At 44.6% G+C, this 24,294-nt stretch overlaps 1 protein-coding gene across 2 annotated transcripts in view; it reads left to right on the top strand.

Moving 5' to 3' along the window:
- Positions 1-292: 292 nt before the first annotated feature.
- The window catches only part of Corin (corin, serine peptidase), a 230,059-nt gene continuing 206,057 nt past the window's right edge, over positions 293-24,294 (top strand). Inside the window, exon 1 of one of the 2 annotated variants that reach the window (XM_008770139.4) lies at positions 293-1,032. In XM_008770139.4, the coding sequence (XP_008768361.1) occupies positions 964-1,032 (69 nt within the window). In that variant the 5' untranslated portion in view covers positions 293-963. Of the gene's footprint in view, positions 1,033-1,245; positions 1,538-24,294 lie in introns of those variants that run through there. The other variant, NM_182473.2, reaches the window with a different exon arrangement.

Here is a 24,294-nt window from a genome sequence, read left to right on the forward strand (position 1 = left end):
GGGCAGGTCCTATTGTCTACTATATGTGGCCTTCTCTAATGGAGATGGGCTACGGTATAACCTTGAACAGTCTTTGAAATTTTGAATAAAAATACACTTAAAAGTCATGTCTAAGAAAATTTAAATCTTTGTTATCCTTTTAAAATTTTTTTCTTTTTTCGATAAATATTTAAGAATTGCCTTGGCCTTCAATGCAACCTTTGCTTTGGAATGTCGACACTGTTCTCTCTCTTTGCTGCCACAGGAATGGGGCTGGGTCTGTCTGACAGGCACAAATTTGCCGGTCCCTGATTTCAGCCTTGTTCTTGTCCGGCAATGCCAGGCTGGAGTTCTGGCCCATAGGGCTTGAGCAGCCAAGCTGGCTCGCAAATGCAGTTTTCCCCCTAAACCTGTAGCAGAAGACAGATTTACAATTTGTGTAACGCAGATAATGTCTGCCTTCAAAACCTTACGTCTCTTCCAACACAACAAACAACATTGGATTGCCAGTGCCCGGAGGCAGTCATTTTGATACTTGCCTGGTTAGATTCCTGTTTGGGGGGATAGAGCATTCTAGGATGTTATAATGACAGTTCGGAGGAGAGCAGCCCTTTACACGGCTCAACTAAGTTCTGGCCTTTGCTGCTCCTGTCCCATAGTTTAAGGGTTTGTTTGTTTCCTGGTGTGGGGGATGGGGGCAGGAGACTCTTGGCTCTCCATCTGCCATAGAAAATGAACTTTTTTGAAGGCAGGGCTGGGTATGGAGGAGCTGTCTCATTAAGGGTTATGGGTAGGACCCAGAGACGTGAGTGAAGGGAGGGAGTGGTCTGAGGGTGGGGTCTGCCCAGCAACAAAATATGGGGCTCCTGTCCCCTGACTACAACTTCACTCCGAGTGAGGAGAAAGACACCCGTAGTTGCCTCTCCTAGAGATCCATAGAGCAGAGAAGAGCGACCGAGATAAGAGTGGACAGAGGATAAAGATATGTTCACGAAACGGCCCCCCGCCCTTGCTCCGGAGGAGCACAGTCGCCGAGCCGACGCCCCAAAGAGGGTAAGATCCACCCTCCTCGCTCCTCCAGCACACAGGTCGCGTGGCCTGAGTCCTGGTGACTTCAGAGTCAATCTTTTTCTCCCCGTCCCTTCCTCCCTCCATCGGGTGCCACCTCCTGCCTGTCCGTAGGTCAGTCAGTGAGCACAGACTTCTCAGTGGCTCGCTCAGTGCCCTGCAGCTAGTCCCCAAGCGGACAGTCCTCCACTCCCGTGGCTTGGAGTCGGAGGCTCGGACAGTCATGGGCAGGGTTTCTTTCAACGTTCGGGTCAGCTCTGTGAGGAGAGCCCGCTGCTCTTGTCCTGGGCGATGCTACCTGTCCTGCAGAGTCCCTCCAACCACCGCCCTCCATGCACTGAACGGGTTTGGCCGCGCGGGGGTTCTGGGGGAGACTGCAGGTGGAACCGTCGGACTCGGCCCCTCGGGGACCCGTGGCTTCCTCTCCGGGTCCAAGTTCCAGGCTTCGGGCAGCTTGAAGGATTGCTTTGGAGCCCCGCCTGCTCCAGACGTAAGCCTGCATCCCTACTGCGCGCGGCCCTGCTACTGGCGCCGTGACTAGGTCCCATTTGTAGTAGTGTCCCCCGTTGGGGATCAGTCAGTGCCCCGGGATGGTGCTATGCATTGGTACCGCACAACTAAGAGGTCGGAACGCCCGGGTCCCCTGCTCGCGAGCTTACTCCGGGACGGCACCGACTCCGCGCGCACCGAGCACAGTCCCTGGTTTGCAGCACAGGTTTTGAGCTGTTAGGATTTGGGACGCTTGCCCCAATCCCTGCAGTCCTGGGAAGGGTTAGCCTTGCTGCCACTGTCTGCAGAGAGAAGGAAGGGTACTGCAGAAGGTCCCCCTGACCTGAGCCCCAGGAAACCCAGTCTAGGTTGCAGCCACCCTTGTCTGCTGTGTCGTTAGGGTCTTGGAGTCCGCTGGTTACCGCCAGGATCCCTGTTGCGCAAAGCGGGAACCGGACCAGCCAGTGCGGGCAGGGAGAGAGCGTGCTTGGGAAGGCGTCCTGAGGTGCTGTCCTACCAGGTTCTGCTAGAACTCAGTGCGGGACTTCTGTGCCGGAGCTCTAGAGGCGGGAGAATGATAGTGGGCGCGCTTTGCGCAGCTTCCCAGTTTTGGGGACCGAGGTGGAGACTTAGTTTCCAGATTCCCAGGAAAGTAATCGTAGCAATCGCTTCCCACTGAAACTTCTCGGAACTTCGCGCTGCGAAGGCTTACAGAACAAGGCTCCGAGGGTCTCCAGGACCATGGCTATATAGTCATTCCACTTTTAAGATAGGAAGGAATCTACTGATGGACGCGTAAGTCCGCAGGAGAACAGCAGAGGGCCACCGCAAAGGGAGCCATGCTAGGACTTACTGCTGCTTGTTCAGGGGCGCATTTTGGTAGAGTTTTGAAGTGAGACGTGCTGTAAACATTAATTTTGGCAAATCTCCCGAACAAACAACAACTAGGCTTTTGGGAGTGTGTCAGTCACAATACCACCAACACTCCTCGTTTCCTGATACCCACTAGTCTTGTTTGAGAAGGCGCTCAAAATCAGTTTCTATAACCAAGGCTCTGGGGTGATATCCACGTAGGTGCTCGTCGAGCAGTTAGGACCTGCAGACTCCTCCTGACCACAACAAGAGTTTTGATTGTATGAAGTATCTTTAGGGTGAGTAGAACTTGGAGTAACCTAATCCTCAGGAAGCTGTGAAGCTTTCGTAGGGGAGGAGGGGTCTGTTCCAGAAAGTTCCATGTGGGATAGGGTTACAATAAAAATAAAAACCTAAGTTGTCCTTCCAGTGAGATAAGGAGACAGAAGAAATGAAGAAATGCTTTATTAATCTCTCCATGTAGATTTCCAAGAATGAGGTCTTTTGTTTGTTTGTTTGCTTTGAAGACACGGAATTGATTTTATAGCAGAGTGGACAGGAGGCCTTTGTATCTGCTATACTGAAAAGGCAAAGGACCGCTGTGGGGAGGTACTGCTAATTTCAGGATTGAACAGGGAGAGGTAGGGGCAGGGGCAAGAGGGGTGCTGTACACAAGGGCATTTAAGGCTCAGGGCCGTCTGGGTGAGGATCATCTCTGTTCAGGGTCTAGTGCTCCAGGGAAATCATCAAAGCATGGCCTCAGTCTCCATAGAGTGGTGACTGCCCCTGTGTAGGGGGTGAGTGTCACCCTGGGCTGGTCTCCCTGTAAAGCTCTCTGTTTCCGGAAGGTGTCAGCATAGCTACCAGGGATTTTGAGGTGCTACTTTGGGGAATATGGAACAGGGAGTCATACAAGCTCATGGAGGACAGTATCATCGTGTCTGTACCGAGCTGGCTTGTGCTTCAGGCTTGAAGGGGAATAAGAGACACCGGTTTATTTAGAGCTGAACCCCCCCCCCCCCCCGACCATTTTGAGATAGACATTCTTTAAATAGTTGCATGTTGTGTGCAAAGCGGAAAGCAGACCCAAGGTCTAAGGCAAAAGAGAGGAAGTGAAGGTAAAAGGTAGGGTGGTTTTTTGTTTTCTGTGTTTTTTGTTTTGTCTGTTAGATATCCTCAGGCATCAGTGAATCAAGGCTTCCTGCATCTGAGCCTTTAAAGAAAACAGCCTCTGAAGCCTGCTCACATCTCTCCCTGACAAGGGCGGGGAACCACTGTTTGGGAGATAGGGAGATAGGAGGGCAGCGCCTCCAGAGAGGGGATAGTGTCGTACTCTGATTTCTCTAGCCCTCATTATGCAACTTCAACACGGAAATGATACTCTGTTACTTCTGTCTCTCTTCTTTACCCCAATGTCCTTCAACACAAAGATCTGTCTCTCCCAGTGCTGCCACAGGAGCTCCCTGGGGACTAGGAAGTGCTGTAACACCAACTGTTTGCTGAAAACATCCAAGACAGTCAGTCATTATTTATTTGTCCTGCCACCAACAATTATACATCCCCGCCCCATTTGTACCTTCTATTTTACCCATGTAAATGGGAAGCCATAGTGCTTGGCTTAAGGAGGCTGACTAAAGTCTTAGGTCCCCACTGAGAGGTCAGGTAAACTCAGACGTGCTTAGCTTGTTCCTCTAAATACCTCTCTCTCTCTTCCCCTCCCCTCCCCTCCCACTCTCCTCCCCTCCCCTCCCCCCCTTCTTCCCCTCCCCTTATCTCCTCTTCCCTTTTCCTCCCCTCCACTCCCCTCCCTTTTCCCATTTCCCTCTCTGGTGCAAATAGAGAAACTATTGAATGAAAAGTGCCACAAGGAAGCATCTCTTATGAGGGAGAACATGGTTTTGGTGTCAGATCTCCAGCTCTAGTATTTTTTTAAATTATTCATCTGTTTTTATTTTATTCATCTGTTCCAAGTTTTAACAAATCTATTGTTATTGTGGATGTGTGCATGGTGATGTGAGGTCAAGCATGCCACAGCATGTGTGTGGAGGTCAGAGGACAGCTCCATGGAGCTTGTTTTCTCCTTCTGCCTTTATGTGGCTTCCAGGGGTTGATGTCGGGTTGGCAGCGCTGTGCAGCAATTGCCTTTCTTTCTGAACCGTCTCACTGGCCCCTCCAGCTCTAGGTTTTAAAAGCAACCAGATTGTGGCCATGACAAGTCATCTTGCCAAGTTCTGTTCCTCCATCAGAAAGAGGAGTTGGTATTGCTTCCACCTTCAAGGACACCATGTGATGCAGGAAATTTTTTTTTCTTTTTCTGGAGCTGGGGACCGAACCCAGGGCCTTGCGCTCACTAGGCAAGTGCTCTACCACTGAGCTAAATCCCCAACCCCGCAGGAAATATTTATTACAAGTAACTATATGTAATAGATGGTGCATTCTACAAAGCCTCATTAAGTATTTAAGGAAACCTTCCTTTGGGGTCTTGATGCTCAAGAAAATCGTATATATTTAGTATATACAGCTAGACTTTGAAATAAGATTCTGTCCCTGAAGCCATTGCCACAATTAATTCCATGAATGTCCCTGACACCTCAAGTCAAGACTGTGGCATCCCTGGCTTAGGAATAGGTTCTGCTTCAAAGGTGGGCTCTTTAATCACCAAATACTCCCTTACTTGATCTACGTATTTATAAGAATCAAGGTACTCAAATATCGAGTTTGATGTTTGGCACAAAGTCCATTTGGGTGCTTGGTTTGTGTAGGTTGGAAATGGCTACCCCACCTCTCTCTGTTGGATCCTCCCATCACATATTGTCATTCAAGAAACTGCATTTGACTTCTCTCTCCTCCTGTACTAGGATGTCAGCTTCCAAAAGCAGAGATCTGTCAGGGTCTTTGCTCGTTGTTACATGAATGCCTGCTATACAGTGAGTACCTAACAGTTACTTGTGAGTGGCTAGGGTCAATTTGGCCTAGTGAAAAAGGAATGGTGTGATGTTAGTGTCCGATGGCTGCTATGGGAGAAAGGAAACAGCAGGAAAGCACGCGTGAATGCACAGTTTTAGGGGTCACACATTTGAAACCAGAATGTCTGTAGGATCTGGATCCCTCTGAAGTATTTATGGAAGAATCCTTCCCCTAGTCTTCCTAGCTTATCCTGAATATTCCTCTAAGTTCCTTGGCTGATAGATGTGCCAGTCTGATCTCTGCCTGCATTGTTACCTACCCTTTTCTTCATATCTGTCCCATTGTTTTCAGATCACCTGTCGCATTGGAATGGCAGCTTACCCAGACCCCACTCGATTGTATCTTTAACGTGCCTGCATTTCCTACTTCCTAAAAGTTTGCTCTGCTAAGGCAAACATGCTCTAGAATAAGGAATGCTGTAATTATTCTTGCAGACAAGTGGTCACTGTGGTAGGAAGATGATGCTTTACTAAGAAGAGATTTCTACTGGGGTGGAGCTCTGGCCATTGAGTCGCAGGGTCCTTTTGTGGGTTGTTCCCACCCCAAGATTTTCTCTAGCTCTTTTGAAAAGAGGACCATGATGCCTTAGGGCACAGGCTGCTCTGTGTGTCTCCTAGCCCTTGCTGAGCTCTGCTGAAGGGTGTCTGGTCCCTGTACATTTTGTCTTTCTCTCGTCCTGCAGGCAGTTGCCCCATCAGCTCTCCTGTGGGGCATTTCTATTTGTCCAGCCTCCTCAGAGCATGCATGGCCGTTTATGATTAGGCTGGCAGAAGGTACAGAGAGGTCTTGCAGAAGACCCGTGTCACTGTTCAGCAGAGGTGTTGATGCTGTAAAAAGCTCAATGCGATACTCATGGAGAAGGCGTGGTCCTGAGCCACCAGGCTGACTCAGAAGTGTGTGGGGCACTGAAAATAAAGGGGTGGGCTGTGAAGGCCATTTTGGTGGCCCCCATGTGCTTGCTTAGCTCAGGGTCCATTGGGTCAATGACATTGGAAGAGTTCTTTGTTTCCAGTAGCTGAGGGGAGTTCTGAGGAAAAGCCCTCTACCACTGTGCACCATGTGTATCTCTCTGAAGCCACAGAGGTATCATTGCAGTTCCCTGCAGCCAATTAGAGAAGATTACATCAGGAAGCTTCTGTTTTGGTCTTTGATTTTCTGAAACAAGGTCTCATATACCCCAGGCTGGACTCAAACTCCACATGTCGCTGAGTCTGGCCTTGAATTTACGATCCTCCTGCCCTACCTCCCAAGTGCTGGTATTACAGGCATGTACGACTATGTCCTGTCTGACAATAATGGGATCTCATACTTGGGGACTCCATGACCTCCCAAAGTGTGAAAGATTGATTTGTGAGTAGTTTGGTGTGATTTTCTCCAACTAGGACAACACAGCTACCGTGTGTGTGTGTGTGTGTGTGTGTGTGTGTGTGTGTGTGTGTGTGTGTGTGTGTGTAAGCCAAGTGTGAGATCTTTGAAGGATCTTGGGCACAGTTTGGCATGGAGAGGAACAGATTCTTCTATGCAGTTGATAAGAGCTTCTATGCTGGGCATGACCTAGACACTTGGGGATCTATTGGTGAAGAAAATGAAGTTTTGTGCACCTGGGAAGCTCAACTTCTAACTAAGCAATCAATCCTGCAACAGGAATGCAGGGAAGAGAGTCTTGGCTGAAGATCCTATGTCAGCCTGCCTGACCTTTACCTGGTGACCTGAGTGAGCACAGTGACAGAGAACACTGTGCTCTAGACTTTATGACCTGGTGTCCTTGTGCGCTGATCTTAGGTCCGGTGTTAGGGATCTGTGCTTTCTTTCTCTTACTTGGGATGGATGAGCTAATTAGGTAATCCACCGAGGAGTCTGTTCCACCCCTGGAGAAGCTGAGCCTGTGGAAACCAATGATGGAGATCATACTGTTCTCCTTTGCTGAGGGTGTTCAAGGCTCATCTCGATGGTACCTGATTATCACCTTTGTTCATGTCTGAGTCTCATCCTGCAGGCAGACAGGGTGCTTTACCTCTGGGGTGTGTCGAGGAAGCCAACCTGACTTCAGATTACTTAAAATTTCTCTTATCTTTAAGATTTTGTTCAAGTCAAGTGAGATCAGAAACGAGAATTCAGCACGAAATGGATGCAGGACTCAGCTTCTCTCCGTCCTGGTTTTCTCATGTGTGAACTGGGTCCTCTTTTCTTTGTAGGAGAGCTGCGGTTTTAATGTGGTGGGACGCCTTTGCCCTTTACTCTCTTCTTTCCCTCTTGGCCTCTGTGATGGTTGATGAGCAGGCAGGCACTGGTGTTCTCCTGACACCAGACTCGTGGCCTTTTTATAATGCCACTTCTCCAACTCCCTGACACCAACTCAGTGCCAACAATACAACTAATTCTGACAGTTTTCCTGGAGTAAAGGGCTTGTCCTTTATGCTGCCATCACATGTTGATAGCAGGTCCCTAGCTGCCTGACTTCTGACTGATGAGCTATAAACCAGGGAGACGCCACACCCACTCCCCAGGTCAAGGAGTTGGTAAAATGACTCCCAGAGCACAGAGAGACATTTTTCTTAAAAGTAACTGGTTTATGATGAGGAGCATGAAGGAATAGCCAGGAGAAAGGATACAGTAGGGTTCGGGTTTCCACCCACCCCATGACATGTGGATGCATTTGCTAAACAACTCTGACACCCTAAATCCCAGCATCCAGGAGCTTTTAAGGAGCCTTAATCAAACAGGCACAATTGATTGTTAATTGAATTCCCAGCACCCCCTTTGGGGAAGGGGACTGGAAGCCGGCAGCTTCTAATCAAGGTCTGGTCTTTCTGGCAACCTGCCCCATCCTGAAGCTATTTAGGGGCCCATCAGTAATCCAGAGTTACCTCATTAGGGGTGACCTTATCCCTGCTGTTGATCAGGAAATTCCACGGGAGGATTCAGGAACTTTGTGGGAAGGGGAGGTGGAGAGTGCCACAGGAGGGCTGCCTGGACCAGAGGCACCCACGATATCTCACTCACTTCAGATTGGTTTTCCTCTCAGCGAGTGTTTTCCAGTGCTTATTATCCTGAGCCTTAGCCAAGGACAAAATTGCCTGTTCAGCACCCAGAGAAACCCAATCAGAGAAAACTTGGCAGGCAGTTTCGATCATCACAAACCATGTCTCTCCGAGGGTCCCTGCTTGGGCTACAGGTCAGAACTGAAACTGTGCAGGGGTGTTGGGAGGAAGGGAGAGGGGGCAGTTACAGAGTCTTTCACTAACTACGTGGCCCAGAATCAAGTTGGGAGACTCGTGTGCTCGAGGGAACCCCCAAGGAAGAACTTGGTGCCAGAGACAATGCTCCTCCTTAAATAGCTACGAATTTAAATTTATGAACCAGGAAAGAACAAACAAGTAATCCTCAAAATAGCAAAGGAGCCAAATTATCAGGTCATGAGAGAGAAGTCTGAGGTCTCTGAAATTTAGGAAGGTTGGGTATAAAACAATTCCTTAAGAGAGGGAGCTATTTTGCCTGAGGTAGGATCCCACCACTCAGCCCTGGGTGCTTGTCTCTCTACCTCATAGCCAACTGGTCAGGGTCCCTCTGAAAAGTTCCTTCCCTTAGAGAGGACACTTCTCCCATAGACTGTGGAGAGGGCTTGGAAATGAGGGCATCCTGAGAGTCGCTGGGTAGATGTTTAACATTTTCCTTGCTGTTTCTCCAGCTGGGTACACTTAGCTGCGTGCGTCCTAAAAAATGATACTCTCTTGATATGAAATATGGGCGTTGGGGAGTCAGCTGTCCTCAAGGAGAAGATTAAAAGAAGAAACGCTGCTCTTCAAAGTCAAATCTCTCCCACATTTAAGACAAAAGCAAAAGCAATGGGAACTTAACGTGCGCTGGGCTTGGTCTAAGAGAAACACAGTTGCCATAGACGCTATTGTTGAGCTTACAACAGAGCTCGGTGAACCAAATGTCAGTAGTTATTTTCTTTGGCTCAAAATCTCCAATATTTTATAGTTTTAATGTGTAACAGATATAATTATTAAATACTTTACCTTGCTTTTCTTGTAACAAATCCTTATGCTTCGTCCTTCTTCTATCTAGTATAAATTCAAACCAGCAACGTTCCAAGTTCTCAATGCTCCTGGCTAGCATACATCTCATTGAGTGATGCCGAGATATTCCATGGCTGTTGACACAGAATCAGGGAAAAGGAAGCCTTCAGGTCTGGTTAAGTTGACGATTATGAGAAGCCAGCCCATCCTCGGTTACGTGGGTGTGTGTGGGAGATGCCATTACTCAACCCCTCTGAGAAGGTCTCAGGTCAGTGTTGCCAGACAGTGATATGATTACAGATGTAGGTGGGGGAGTTGTGCTTTGAAGATGCAAGAGGGGACCACAAACTGAGAAACCCAGGCTGCATTTGCAGCTTGAAAACACAGGTGGTAGTCAACCCTCCGTACCTTCAGGGGAGCGGCCCTGAGGATGCCTTTATTTAGTCTAATGAGACTTATTTCTGGCTTCTTCCTCTAGAAGGAAAGAAGATATTGCTTTAACTCCTCAAGCCTGTGATCATTTGTAAGCACAGGATAGGAAACCAATATAGCACTACATCTCTGCTGGCCTCCTTCCCAAGTCATCTCTGAATGTGATCCCCTGAACAGCTCCATCCTGGCTTTAACTCAGGTGTGCCTGGGTGCCTATCTGGTCTCCAAACCCTAGGCTGGAGTCTGCTCTTCCTTTGAATCATCTGATGGCAAAGCTCAGTCTGTATCTTAACAGACTTAGACAGGGAAGAGAGGCTTTGGACAGTAGGTTACCGCATGGAGCAGAAAAAAAAGAAGTTGGAAAAAAATTATCATCTCTCTTGACAATTGGCTTAATTGGGGAGAGAAAGCTAAAAAGTATGTTCTTTGATTAAGTGTATATTGTATTTGTGTGGGGCATGTGTGTGATAATGGGATTATATACACATGTAAGTTGAGGAGTGTGTGTGTGTATGTGTGTGTATATGTATATGTATGTGAGTGAATATGTGTATATATGTGTGTATTGTATACATGTGTGTATGTATGTGTATGTATGTGTATATATGTGTATATGTATGTGTGTATGTGTGTATGTATGAATTTGTGTGTATGTATGTATGTGTATATATGTATATATGTATGTGTGTCTATGTGTATATTACATATATGTATGTGTGTGCATGTGTATATATGTATGTGTATGTGTGTGTATGTGTGTATATATATGTATGTGTGTGTGTGTGTGTGTGTGTGCACATTTGTGCACATGTATACATGAGGCGGCCACAAGTCAATCTCAGTTGCCTTCCTTAGTTTCTTTGGGATGACTCTTCTTTTCTGCACTCCAGTGCTAACATTACACACCATGATCCTAGCTTTTATAAGGTCCCAGGAGTCAAACTCAGGTCCTCATCTTGTGTGGTGGATGCTTTGCTGATGACCATTTCCCTAGTTCCTAAAAAAGTATTTTTAAGACTAAAGCCCACTAATTTAAAAAGGTACTACTATGAGAATTGGCAAGTTTAGTGTGTCAGTCTATGAACGGGACTGATGGTGTCAATACAAAGTGCTGGAGGGCTATCATCTGGAGGACCTCATGTCCCCAGCAGGCCATCATCCAGAGGGCCTGTCTCCCTGGGGCTGTTTGACCCCCTGTCAGTTTCTATCTCGGTGTGTTTAGGACAAGGCTCAGAGTCCATCAAGTCCCGGGCGCTCCTGCTCAGTATGTGGCCTTCAGGAGGAGCTGGGCTGGCACCTTTGTGTGGAGGGAGACACACTTGCTGGGAAAGACCCACAGTGGCCTTTCTGCTCAAGGACACAATCCTCCCATCAGCAAGCTCAACTGTCACTGGGGAATTTAGGGGTGCCCTGCTGGTCCTGAAGCTTCCGTATTGTGTATCTCACTCTGAGGTCCAAAGAGGATGAAAACCTTGAGTTCCCCGAATTTCGGCTAAAAATACCTCTTTTGCCACAGGCCAGTTGCGTTCTCAGGTTTCCCAGCTGGAGGGACGTGGGGCTACCCCAGTGGAAAGTCTATAAGCAGAAAATACCAGGTTAAAAATAGTGCTGGGGAGGCCCCGGCAAAGCTCTCCCACCCAGCTGCCCACTTGGGATAATCGGGGCCAGGGATAGGGTCAGGGAAGGGAGGGACCGTCCAAGACCACAGTGGCGGAAGAACACTCACCTCATTCATTTCTCTGCCTAGTAGGAAGGGCTCGCTTGTTCCCTTGACCTGGGTTCTGTGGTCACACCCTGGTTTTGGTGAATTTGGCCCTGGGACTCCTATCCTGCCTTCTGTGAAACACTGAAACTGAGCCTCCCAACCTGCTTAAAATGAAAAGAGATGAATCAGACACTACCCCAAGCTCCCAGGGAAGAAATGGCCTCTTTCAGGGCTGACAGAGTGATGAAGAGGTGGAAATCTTGCTTAAAATATAGAAGGCCTTGTTCAGTCCTACACAGAAAAACTAATAGATAGATAGATAGATAGATAGATAGATAGATAGATAGATAAATCAATAAATAAATAAATAGGAAAAGGAAGACCTCTCCTGGGGAAGTTACCTCCTCCTGGTGAAGAAAATGAAATATATGGGCTATTTAAAAACATTGTTAAATAAAAGTGAAAACAAACAAATATGCATATGTAGATGGATAAACGGCTTGATTGCCTGTTTTTTTTTTTTTTTTTGGTTCTTTTTTCGGAGCTGGGGACCGAACCCAGGGCCTTGCGCTTCCTAGGTAAGCGCTCTACCACTGAGCTAAATCCCCAGCCCCGATTGCCTGTTTTTTGATATAAGGTGTCACTAAGCAGCCCAGGCTGGCCCCGATCTCCATACGCATCGGCTTCAGCCTCTGAAGTGCTGGACTCACCCGGCCTGTCTCATTTTTATTTAGAGAGAGATCTTTCCCTTGGAAAGTGTGTTACCCTTTCACTTACATTTCTAAAACACAAAGAAGCACCCAAAATATGTCCAAATGGCTCCCCTCCTCTTTTTGACACCTTTGGAATCTTTTGACATCTTGTTTTGTCCTGTCCAGGATTGGGGTCACCCCTTGTCCAGCATGCTCCTACAGAATAAACTTCTTGTGTGGTCATCGGTAGCTTTCATTAGTGATTAGCTGTCTTGGTTCTGTAGCACCTGTATTTGCACCACCTTTACTTTCCTTAATAATGGCCCCAAAGAGCACAAATAATATTGCCAGCAGTTCAGATGTACCGAAGCAAAGTGAGCACGTGCGTCTTTTAAGTGAAACAGTCCACGGCGTTTTGTTTGTTTGCTTTTGCTTTTCATTTCAGACAGGGTTTCACTGTGTAGCCCGGCCTGTCCTGGAATTTACACTGTAGACCTGGCTGGCTCTCCCTCCTGAGTTCTGAGTTGCTTCTGGTCATGGTGCCCCTTCACAGCAACAAAAATCCTAACTAGGACACACAGATAAGGAAACTGCCTGGGGCGTCAGTCTTCCCTCTTTGGCTCTTCTGCCTTCCCTGACCCCATACTGACTCTCAGCATAGTACCTGCATGACAGAGTCTCTCATCAGGGTCACTGTGGAGCAAGGGACACAGAGAGGCAGGAGGGAAATAGAAACTTAAGTTTTTACATTTTAATAATACAAGTTTCTTTACTTAGTTCCTGAATTGTGCCAGCATTGTCTAGGCATGCGTAGCTCACAGTAATGCTTTGGGGTAGGGAATATGTGGACAAGAGTAAGGGAAACAAGAATAGGAAGGTGCAAAGAGAGTTTTAAAACCTGACTTGAAGCCATTGTCTCCCTCTTGGAGCCTCTCCTGAGATGAGTGTCCACTCCATTAGGAATCAATGAATGCTGAACATCTGCTGTGGCCCTGGTATCAGAGGCATAAAACATTAGACATTCAACACACACATACAAACACACTCCTACTAACATTCAACACATACATACCAACACACTCCTACTAACATTCAACACACACATACCAACACACTCCTACTAACATTTAACACATACGTACCAACACACTCCTACTAACATTCAACACACACAATACACACAGTCCTACTAACATTCAACACACACATACCAACACACTCCTACTAACATTCAACACACACATACCAACACACTCCTACTAACATTCAACACACACATACCAACACACTCCTACTAACATTCAACACACACATACCAACACACTCCTACTAACATTCAACACATACATACCAACACACTCCTACTAACATTTAACACATACGTACCAACACACTCCTACTAACATTCAACACACACAATACACACAGTCCTACTAACATTCAACACACACATACCAACACACTCCTACTAACATTCAACATACACATACCAACACACTCCTACTAACATTCAACACACACATACCAACACACTCCTACTAACATTCAACACACACATACCAACACACTCCTACTAACATTCAACATACACATACAAACACACTCCTACTAACATTCAACATACACATACCAACACACTCCTACTAACATTCAACATACACATACCAACACACTCCTACTAACATACAACACATACCAACACACTCCTACTAACATTCAACACACACAATACACACACTCCTACTAACATTCAACACACACATACCAACACACTCCTACTAACATTCAACACACACATACAAAAAACACACTCCTACTAACACTCAACACACACATACACACACACTCCTACTAACATTCAACATACACATACAAACACACTCCTACTAACATTCAACATACACATACAAACACACTCCTACTAACATTCAACATACACATACCAACACACTCCTACTAACATACAACACATACCAACACACTCCTACTAACATTCAACACACACAATACACACACTCCTACTAACATTCAACACACACATACCAACACACTCCTACTAACATTCAACACACACATACAAAAAACACACTCCTACTAACACTCAACACACACATACACACACACTCCTACTAACATTCAACATACACATACAAACACACTCCTACTAACATTCAACATACACATACAAACACACTCCTACTAACATACAACACATACCAACACACTCCTACTAACATTCAACACACACATACAAAAAACACACTCCTACTAACATTCAACACACACACACACCAACACACACTCCTACTAACATTCAACACACATATACAAGCACACATACTCCTACTAACATACAACACATACCAATACACTCCTACTAACATTCAACATACACATACCAACACACTCCTACTAACATACAACACATACCAACACACTCCTACTAACATTCAACACACACATACAAAAAACACACTCCTACTAACATTCAACACACACACACACCAACACACACTCCTACTAACATTCAACACACATATACAAGCACACATACTCCTACTAACATACAACACATACCAACACACTCCTACTAACATTCAACACACACAATACACACACTCCTACTAACATTCAACACACACATACCAACACACTCCTACTAACATTCAACACACACATACCAACACACTCCTACTAACATTCAACACACACATACCAACACACTCCTACTAACATTCAACACACACATACCAACACACTCCTACTAACATTCAACATACACATACCAACACACTCCTACTAACATACAACACATACCAACACACTCCTACTAACATTCAACACACACAATACACACACTCCTACTAACATTCAACACACACATACCAACACACTCCTACTAACATTCAACACACACATACAAAAAACACACTCCTACTAACACTCAACACACACATACACACACACTCCTACTAACATTCAACACACATATACAAGCACACATACTCCTACTAACATACAACACATACCAACACACTCCTACTAACATTCAACACACACATACAAAAAACACACTCCTACTAACATTCAACACACACACACACCAACACACACTCCTACTAACATTCAACACACATATACAAGCACACATACTCCTACTAACATACAACACATACCAACACACTCCTACTAACATTCAACATACACATACCAACACACACTCCTACTAACATTCAACACACACATACCAACACACACTCCTACTAACATTCAACACACACACACACCAACACACACTCCTACTAACTCGAAGCGCTTCGGAAACAAGGCTGTAAACTAATTATTTCTATCCTTGTTAGCTTCCAGATGAACAAGACTCAGACTGTGATTTATTTATTTGGCCTTTGCACAATTTCTGGGGAATTACTCCTAATCTATTTTTCCGATGCTAGACGGTCTCCTTCCCCAGCTGTGCTCCCCAAATACTTGTTTTTTTTTTTTTTTTGTTACAAATTTCTTTTTTTTTTATTAACTTGAGTATTTCTTATATACATTTCGAGTGTTATTCCCTTTCCCGGTTTCCGGGCAAACATCCCCCTCCCCCCTCCCCTTCCTTATGGGTGTTCCCCTCCCAACCCTCCCACCATTGCCGCCCTCCCCCCATAGACTAGTTCACTGGGGGTTCAGTCTTAGCAGGACCCAGGGCTTCCCCTTCCACTGGTGCTCTTACTAGTATATTCATTGCTACCTATGGGGTCAGAGTCCAGGGTCAGTCCATGTATAGTCTTTAGGTAGTGGCTTAGTCCCTGGAAGCTCTGGTTGCTTGGCATTGTTGTACTTTTGGGGTCTCGAGCCCCTTCAAGCTCTTCCAGTTCTTTCTCTGATTCCTTCAATAGGGACCTATTCTCAGTTCAGTGGTTTGCTGCTGGCATTCGCCTCTGTATTTGCTGTATTCTGGCTGTGTCTCTCAGGAGCGATCTACATCCGGCTCCTGTCGGTCTGCACTTCTTTGCTTCATCCATCTAGTCCAATTGGGTGGCTGTATATGTATGGGCCAAATGTGGGACAGGCTCTGAATGGGTGTTCCTTCAGTCTCTGTTTTAATCTTTGCCTCTCCCTTCCCTGCCAAGGGTATTCTTTTTCCTCATTTAAAGAAGGAGTGAAGCATTCACATTTTGATCATCTGTCTTGAGTTTCGTTTGTTCTAGGGATCTAGGGTAATTCAAGCATTTGGGCTAATAGCCACTAATCAATGAGTGCATACCATGTATGTCTTTCTGTGATTGGGTTAGTTCACTCAGGATGATATTTTCCAGTTCCAACCATTTGCCTACGAATTTCATAAACTCGTTGTTTTTGATAGCTGAGTAATATTCCATTGTGTAGATGTACCACATTTTCTGTATCCATTCCTCTGTTGAAGGGCATCTGGGTTCTTTCCAGCTTCTGGCTATTATAAATAAGGCTGCGATGAACATAGTGGAGCACGTGTCTCTTTTATATGTTGAGGCATCTTTTGGGTATATGCCCAAGAGAGGTATAGCTGGATCCTCAGGCAGTTCAATGTCCAATTTTCTGAGGAACCTCCAGACTGATTTCCAGAATGGTTTTACCAGTCTGCAATCCCACCAACAATAGAGGAGTGTTCCTCTTTCTCCACATCCTCGCCAGCATCTGCTGTCACCTGAGTTTTTGATCTTAGCCAATCGCACTGGTGTGAGGTGAAATCTCAGGGTTGTTTTGATTTGCATTTCCCTTATGACTAAAGATGTTGAACATTTCTTTAGGTGTTTCTCAGCCATTCGGCATTCCTCAGCTGTGAATTCTTTGTTTAGCTCTGAACCCCATTTTTTAATAGGGTTATTTGTTTCCCTGCGGTCTAACTTCTTGAGTTCTTTGTATATTTTGGATATAAGGCCTCTATCTGTTGTAGGGTTGGTAAAGATCTTTTCCCAATCTGTTGGTTGCCGTTTTGTCCTAACCACAGTGTCCTTTGCCTTACAGAAGCTTTGCAGTTTTATGAGATCCCATTTGTCAATTCTTGATCTTAGAGCATAAGCCATTGGTGTTTTGTTCAGGAAATTTTTTTCCAGTGCCCATGTGTTCCAGATGCTTCCCTAGTTTTTCTTCTATTAGTTTGAGTGTGTCTGGTTTGATGTGGAGGTCCTTGATCCACTTGGACTTAAGCTTTGTACAGGGTGATAAGGATGGATCGATCTGCATTCTTCTACATGTTGCCCTCCAGTTGAACCAGCACCATTTGCTGAAAATGCTATCTTTTTTCCATTGGATGGTTTTGGCTCCTTTGTCAAAAATCAAGTGACCATAGGTGTGTGGGTTCATTTCTGGGTCTTCAATTCTATTCCATTGGTCTATCTGTCTGTCTCTGTACCAATACCATGCAGTTTTTATCACTATTGCTCTGTAATACTGCTTGAGTTCAGGGATAGTGATTCCCCCTGAAGTCCTTTTATTGTTGAGGATAGCTTTAGCTATCCTGGGTTTTTTGTTATTCCAGATGAATTTGCAAATTGTTCTGTCTAACTCTTTGAAGAATTGGATTGGTATTTTGATGGGGATTGCATTGAATCTGTAGATTGCTTTAGGTAAAATGGCCATTTTTACTATATTAATCCTGCCAATCCATGAGCATGGGAGATCTTTCCATCTTCTGAGGTCTTCTTCAATTTCTTTCTTCAGTGTCTTGAAGTTCTTATTGTACAGATCTTTTACTTGCTTGGTTAAAGTCACACCGAGGTACTTTATATTATTTGGGTCTATTATGAAGGGTGTCGTTTCCCTAATTTCTTTCTCGGCTTGTTTCTCTTTTGTATAGAGGAAGGCAACTGATTTATTTGAGTTAATTTTATACCCAGCCACTTTGCTGAAGTTGTTTATCAGCTTTAGTAGTTCTCTGGTGGAACTTTTGGGATCACTTAAATATACTATCATATCATCTGCAAATAGTGATATTTTGACCTCTTCTTTTCCGATCTGTATCCCTTTGATCTCCTTTTGTTGTCTGATTGCTCTGGCTAGAACTTCAAGAACTATATTGAATAAGTAGGGAGAGAGTGGGCAGCCTTGTCTAGTCCCTGATTTTAGTGGGATTGCTTCAAGTTTCTCTCCATTTAGTTTAATGTTAGCAACTGGTTTGCTGTATATGGCTTTTACTATGTTTAGGTATGGGCCTTGAATTCCTATTCTTTCCAGGACTTTTATCATGAAGGGGTGTTGAATTTTGTCAAATGCTTTCTCAGCATCTAATGAAATGATCATGTGGTTCTGTTCTTTCAGTTTGTTTATATAATGGATCACGTTGATGGTTTTCCGTATATTAAACCATCCCTGCATGCCTGGGATGAAGCCTACTTGATCATGGTGGATGATTGTTTTGATGTGCTCTTGAATTCGGTTTGCCAGAATTTTATTGAGTATTTTTGCGTCGATATTCATAAGGGAAATTGGTCTGAAGTTCTCTTTCTTTGTTGTGTCTTTGTGTGGTTTAGGTATAAGAGTAATTGTGGCTTCGTAGAAGGAATTCGGTAGGGCTCCATCTGTTTCAATTTTGTGGAATAGTTTGGATAATATTGGTATGAGTTCTTCTATGAAGGTTTGATAGAATTCTGCACTAAACCCATCTGGACCTGGGCTCTTTTTGGTTGGGAGACCTTTAATGACTGCTTCTATTTCCTTAGGAGTTATGGGGTTGTTTAACTGGTTTATCTGTTCCTGATTTAACTTTGATACCTGGTATCTGTCTAGGAAATTGTCCATTTCCTGAAGATTTTCAAATTTTGTTGAATATAGGTTTTTATAGTAAGATCTGATGATTTTTTGAATTTCCTCTGAATCTGTGGTTATGTCTCCCTTTTCATTTCTGATTTTGTTAATTTGGACGCACTCTCTGTGTCCTCTCGTTAGTCTGGCTAAGGGTTTATCTATCTTGTTGATTTTCTCAAAGAACCAACTTTTGGTCCTGTTGATTCTTTCTATGGTCCTTTTTGTTTCTACTTGGTTGATTTCAGCTCTGAGTTTGATTATTTCCTGCCTTCTACTCCTCCTGGGTGTATTTGCTTCTTTTTGTTCTAGAGCTTTTAGGTGTGCTGTCAGGCTGCTGACATATGCTCTTTCCTGTTTCTTTCTGCAGGCACTCAACGCTATGAGTTTTCCTCTTAGCACAGCTTTCATTGTGTCCCATAAGTTTGAGTATGTTGTATCTTCATTTTCATTAAATTCTAAAAAGTTTTTAATTTCTTTCTTTATTTCTTCCTTGACCAGGTTATCATTGAGTAGAGCATTGTTCAATTTCCACGTATATGTGGGCATTCTTCCCTTATTGTTATTGAAGACCAGTTTTAGGCTGTGGTGGTCCGATAGCACGCATGGGATTATTTCTATCTTTTTGTACCTGTTGAGGCCCGTTTTTTGACCAATTATATGGTCAATTTTGGAGAAAGTACCATGAGGAGCTGAGAAGAAGGTATATCCTTTTGCTTTAGGATAGAATGTTCTATAAATATCCGTTAAGTCCATTTGGCTCATGACTTCTCTTAGTCTGTCGACATCACTGTTTAATTTCTGTTTCCATGATCTGTCCATTGATGAGAGTGGGGTGTTAAAATCTCCCACTATTATTGTGTGAGGTGCAATGTGTGTTTTGAGCTTTAGTAAGGTTTCTTTTACGTATGTAGTTGCCCTTGTATTTGGGGCATAGATATTTAGGATTGAGAGTTCATCTTGGTGGATTTTTCCTTTGATGAATATGAAGTGTCCTTCCTTATCTTTTTTGATGACTTTTAGTTGGAAATTGATTTTATTTGATATTAGAATGGCTACTCCAGCTTGCTTCTTCTGACCATTTGCTTGGAAAGTTGTTTTCCAGCCTTTCACTCTGAGGTAGTGTCTGTCTTTGTCTCTGAGGTGTGTTTCCTGTAGGCAGCAGAATGCAGGGTCCTCGTTGCGTATCCAGTTTGTTAATCTATGTCTTTTTATTGGGGAGTTGAGGCCATTGATATTGAGAGATATTAAGGAATAGTGATTATTGTTTCCCTTTATATTCATATTTGGATGTGAGGTTATGTTTGTGTGCTTTCATTCTCTTTGTTTTGTTGCCAAGACGATTAGTTTCTTGCTTCTTCTAGGGTATAGCTTGCCTCCTTATGTTGGGCTTTACCATTTATTATCCTTTGTAGTGCTGGATTTGTAGAAAGATATTGTGTAAATTTGGTTTTGTCATGGAATATCTTGGTTTCTCCATCAATGTTAATTGAGAGTTTTGCTGGATACAGTAACCTGGGCTGGCATTTTTGTTCTCTTAGGGTCTGTATAACATCAGTCCAGGATCTTCTGGCCTTCATAGTTTCTGGCGAGAAGTCTGGTGTGATTCTGATAGGTCTCCCTTTATATGTTACTTGACCTTTTTCCCTTACTGCTTTTAATATTCTTTCTTTATTTTGTGCGTTTGGTGTTTTGACTACTATGTGACAGGAGGTGTTTCTTTTCTGGTCCAATCTATTTGGAGTTCTGTAGGCTTCTTGTATGCCTATGGGTATCTCTTTTTTTAGGTTAGGGAAGTTTTCTTCTATGATTTTGTTGAAGATATTTACTGGTCCTTTGAGCTGGGAGTCTTCACTCTCTTCTATACCTATTATCCTTAGGTTTGATCTTCTCATTGAGTCCTGGATTTCCTGTATGTTTTGGACCAGTAGCTTTTTCCGCTTTACATTATCTTTGACAGTTGAGTCAATGATTTCTATGGAATCTTCTGCTCCTGAGATTCTCTCTTCCATCTCTTGTATTCTGTTGGTGAAGCTTGTATCTACAGCTCCTTGTCTCTTCTTTTGGTTTTCTATATCCAGGGTTGTTTCCATGTGCTCTTTCTTGATTGCTTCTATTTCCATTTTTAATTCCTTCATCTGTTTGATTGTGTTGTCCTGGAATTCTTTCAGGGATTTTTGCCATTCCTCTCTGTAGGCTTCTACTTGTTTATTAATGATTTCCTGTGTTTCCCTAAGTGTGTTCATGTCTTTCTTGAAGTCCTCCAGCATCATGATCAAATATGATTTTGAAACTAGATCTTGCTTTTCTGGTGTGTTTGTATATTCCATGTTTGTTTTGGTGGGAGAATTGGGCTCCGATGATGGCATGCAGTCTTGGTTTCTGTTGCTTGGGTTCCTGCGCTTGCCTCTCGCCATCAGATTATCTCTAGTGTTACTTTGTTCTGCTATTTCTGACAGTGGCTAGACTGACCTATAAGCCTGTGTGTCAGGAGTGCTGTAGACCTGTTTTCCTCTCTTTCAGTCAGTTATGGGGACAGTGTGTTCTGCTTTCGGGCGTGTAGTTTTTCCTCTCTACAGGTCTTCAGCTGTTCCTGTGGGCCTGTGTCTTGAGTTCACCAGGCAGCTTTCTTGCAGCAGAAAATTTGGTCTTACCTGTGGTCCCGAGGCTCAGGTTCGCTCGTGGGGTGCTGCCCAGGGGCTCTCTGCAGCGGCAGCAACCAGGAAGACCTGTGTCGCCCCTTCCGGGAGCTTCAGTGCACCAGGGTTCCAGATGGTCTTTGGCTTTTTCCTCTGGCGTCCGAGATGTGTGTGCAGGGAGCAGTCTCTTCTGGTTTCCCAGGCTTGTCTGCCTCTCTGAAGGTTTAGCTCTCCCTCCCACGGGATTTGGGTGCAGAGAACTGTTTATCCGGTCTGTTTCTTGCAAGATCCGGCGGTGTCTCAGGTGCAGAAGTCCTGCCGCTCCTGGGCCCTCCCCCACGGGAGCCCAGAGGCCTTATACAGTTTCCTCTTGGGCCAGGGATGTGGGCAGGGGTGAGCAGTGTTGGTGGTCTCTTCCGCTCTGCAGCCTCAGGAGTGCCCACCTGACCAGGCGGTTGGGTCTCTCTCTCACCGGGTCTGGGAGCAGAGAGCTGCTGCGGGCCGGGATCCGCAGGTGTGGGACTCCAAATACTTGTTGTTTGAGTCTTCCCAGTTTATTTCTGCTCCGTCAGTCTGTTGGGGGAGGGGAGATTTCACTCATGTGTTCCTGGGCTAATGAAGACCTCTTGTTCTCTCTGTCTTCTCCCTCTTTCCTCCTTCCTTCTTCTCTCTCCTTCCTTCCTTGTGGTCCCTACCTGTGACTTCATGCCCAGTAACTGAAACTCAGCCGCTTTCTATTCTCCTCAGTAATTGGCTGTAGCCACTTCCATTTAACCAATAGCTTTAAATCGGGGAGCAAGATTTATATGACATCACTTGGGGTATGTGAGGATCTGCTCATCTGGGGTAACCAGATCTTGGGAGCCAATATTTAGCATTTGAACACATAGCAGCACCAGACCAACCCCCAACACACGGCAGATGTGGTTTTTGTAGTTCTATTTCTTGTTCATGTATTTTTTTTACAAGAGGAATAAAAAAGTATAATGTGGATCAATTTTAAGGATTTCAATACTTTTATGTTTTCCTATTCCTCACCCATTGCTAAACAACTAAATTTTGGATTTGTTTGATGAACAGAGCAAGATGAGATACAAGATACAAGAACATAGAGGTTGAAGTCCATGCCTCATGGAGTAGGACTACAAGGGTAGGATGGTAACTCTGAGGAATAAAGATTATGTGGATAGGCAGGTGTTGGTTAGTCCAAGTAGGATTAGGGAACCATGTGCATGTGTGGACATCCAGCTGCATGCAGGGATACGGAGAGGATTAACATGGCATCCATCTGGACAATAGGGGGGAGCAGGACAGATTAGGTACAGGGTGGATGATTAGCCAAATAATCAAACAGAAGAACATTCCAGATTTCACACTCTTGGAGAAAAGAGTTAAAAATATAGAGGCACAACACCAGGTAGGCTTAGAGACTTGTGACACAGGATTAGAAATGGAGAAATGAGGGTAATGTGAAGAGAAATACATAACTAAACTTAGATTTTAGTTGCATTAGCTGCTCTGTATGGACATGCCAAATGTGCCCAAAAGAGAAAGGAGGAAAGATGCATAATCTTCAAAGGCTTGACTCCATCTAGGACCCACCTCCTAAGGTTTTAATCCCTGGCAAAATAGCATCTTGACTTTGGACCAAGTCTTCAGTACAGGAGTCTGGGGGTGGAACAAGTATTTCACATACAAACCATATATACACATATAATATGTATGAAGTACATGTAGCACATGGATACATGTGTAACATGTATACATTTGTATAGCACATGTATGTGTGGAGGGCATACTATATTAATCTTTCAACTCAAGTTCTATGTACTGAGAGAAAAATGACAGCCAGGACACTGCAAGGCAAATGGGAATGCTCTGTCAGTTCAATGGGATGTTTGAACAACGGAATTTGTCCAAATTTCATGAAGAAAGGACAGACTGAGGCAAGTATAAGATTCCAAAACCTTTGCTTGCAGAACACAGGGAGACTTCCTGAGTGGTGTGCGCACGTCAGGGGGACATGGAAGCCTGAATGTGTTCCTAGTGGCCAGACAGATGGCAGGTTGAACATGGAAAGGAATAATAGCATTAACATATCATCATAAGCATTGGATAAAATGGATTTCCTGAATGTGTGTGTGTGTGTGTGTGTGTGTGTGTGTGTGTAGGGGTTGTTTGTTTTGAGACAGTGTCTGAGGTAACTAACCCATATGCTGCTATGTAACCAAGGGTGACCTTGAACTTCTAATCCTCCTACCTCCATCTGTTGAATTCTGGGATTCCATGTGTGCATCGTCATGCTGGGAATGCTGGGAATTGATCCTAGGCTTTGCGCGTGCCAGGCAAGCACTCTGCCCATTAAGCAACATTTGTAGCCCCATGTTGAATGAAACAGGAAATCGCGCACCTGCTTTCATTTAAAATAATACTAAAGGGGCTGGGGATTTAGCTCAGTGGTAGAGCGCTTGCCTAGGAAGCGCAAGGCCCTGGGTTCGGTCCCCAGCTCCGAAAAAAAGAACAAAAAAAAAAAATAATACTAAAAACGACAGAAAATTTAAAGGGAAGGGATATTAACAAAGGTCAAAGCACCTTGCTATGAATGTCTTTTAATGACACCAGAAGAGGTGATAATGTTAAAGTTGGGACACTTGCCTCACACATTCTGA

Source organism: Rattus norvegicus, chromosome 14 (assembly GCF_036323735.1).
Source record: "Rattus norvegicus strain BN/NHsdMcwi chromosome 14, GRCr8, whole genome shotgun sequence".
NCBI classification, from domain to species: Eukaryota; Metazoa; Chordata; class Mammalia; order Rodentia; family Muridae; genus Rattus; species Rattus norvegicus.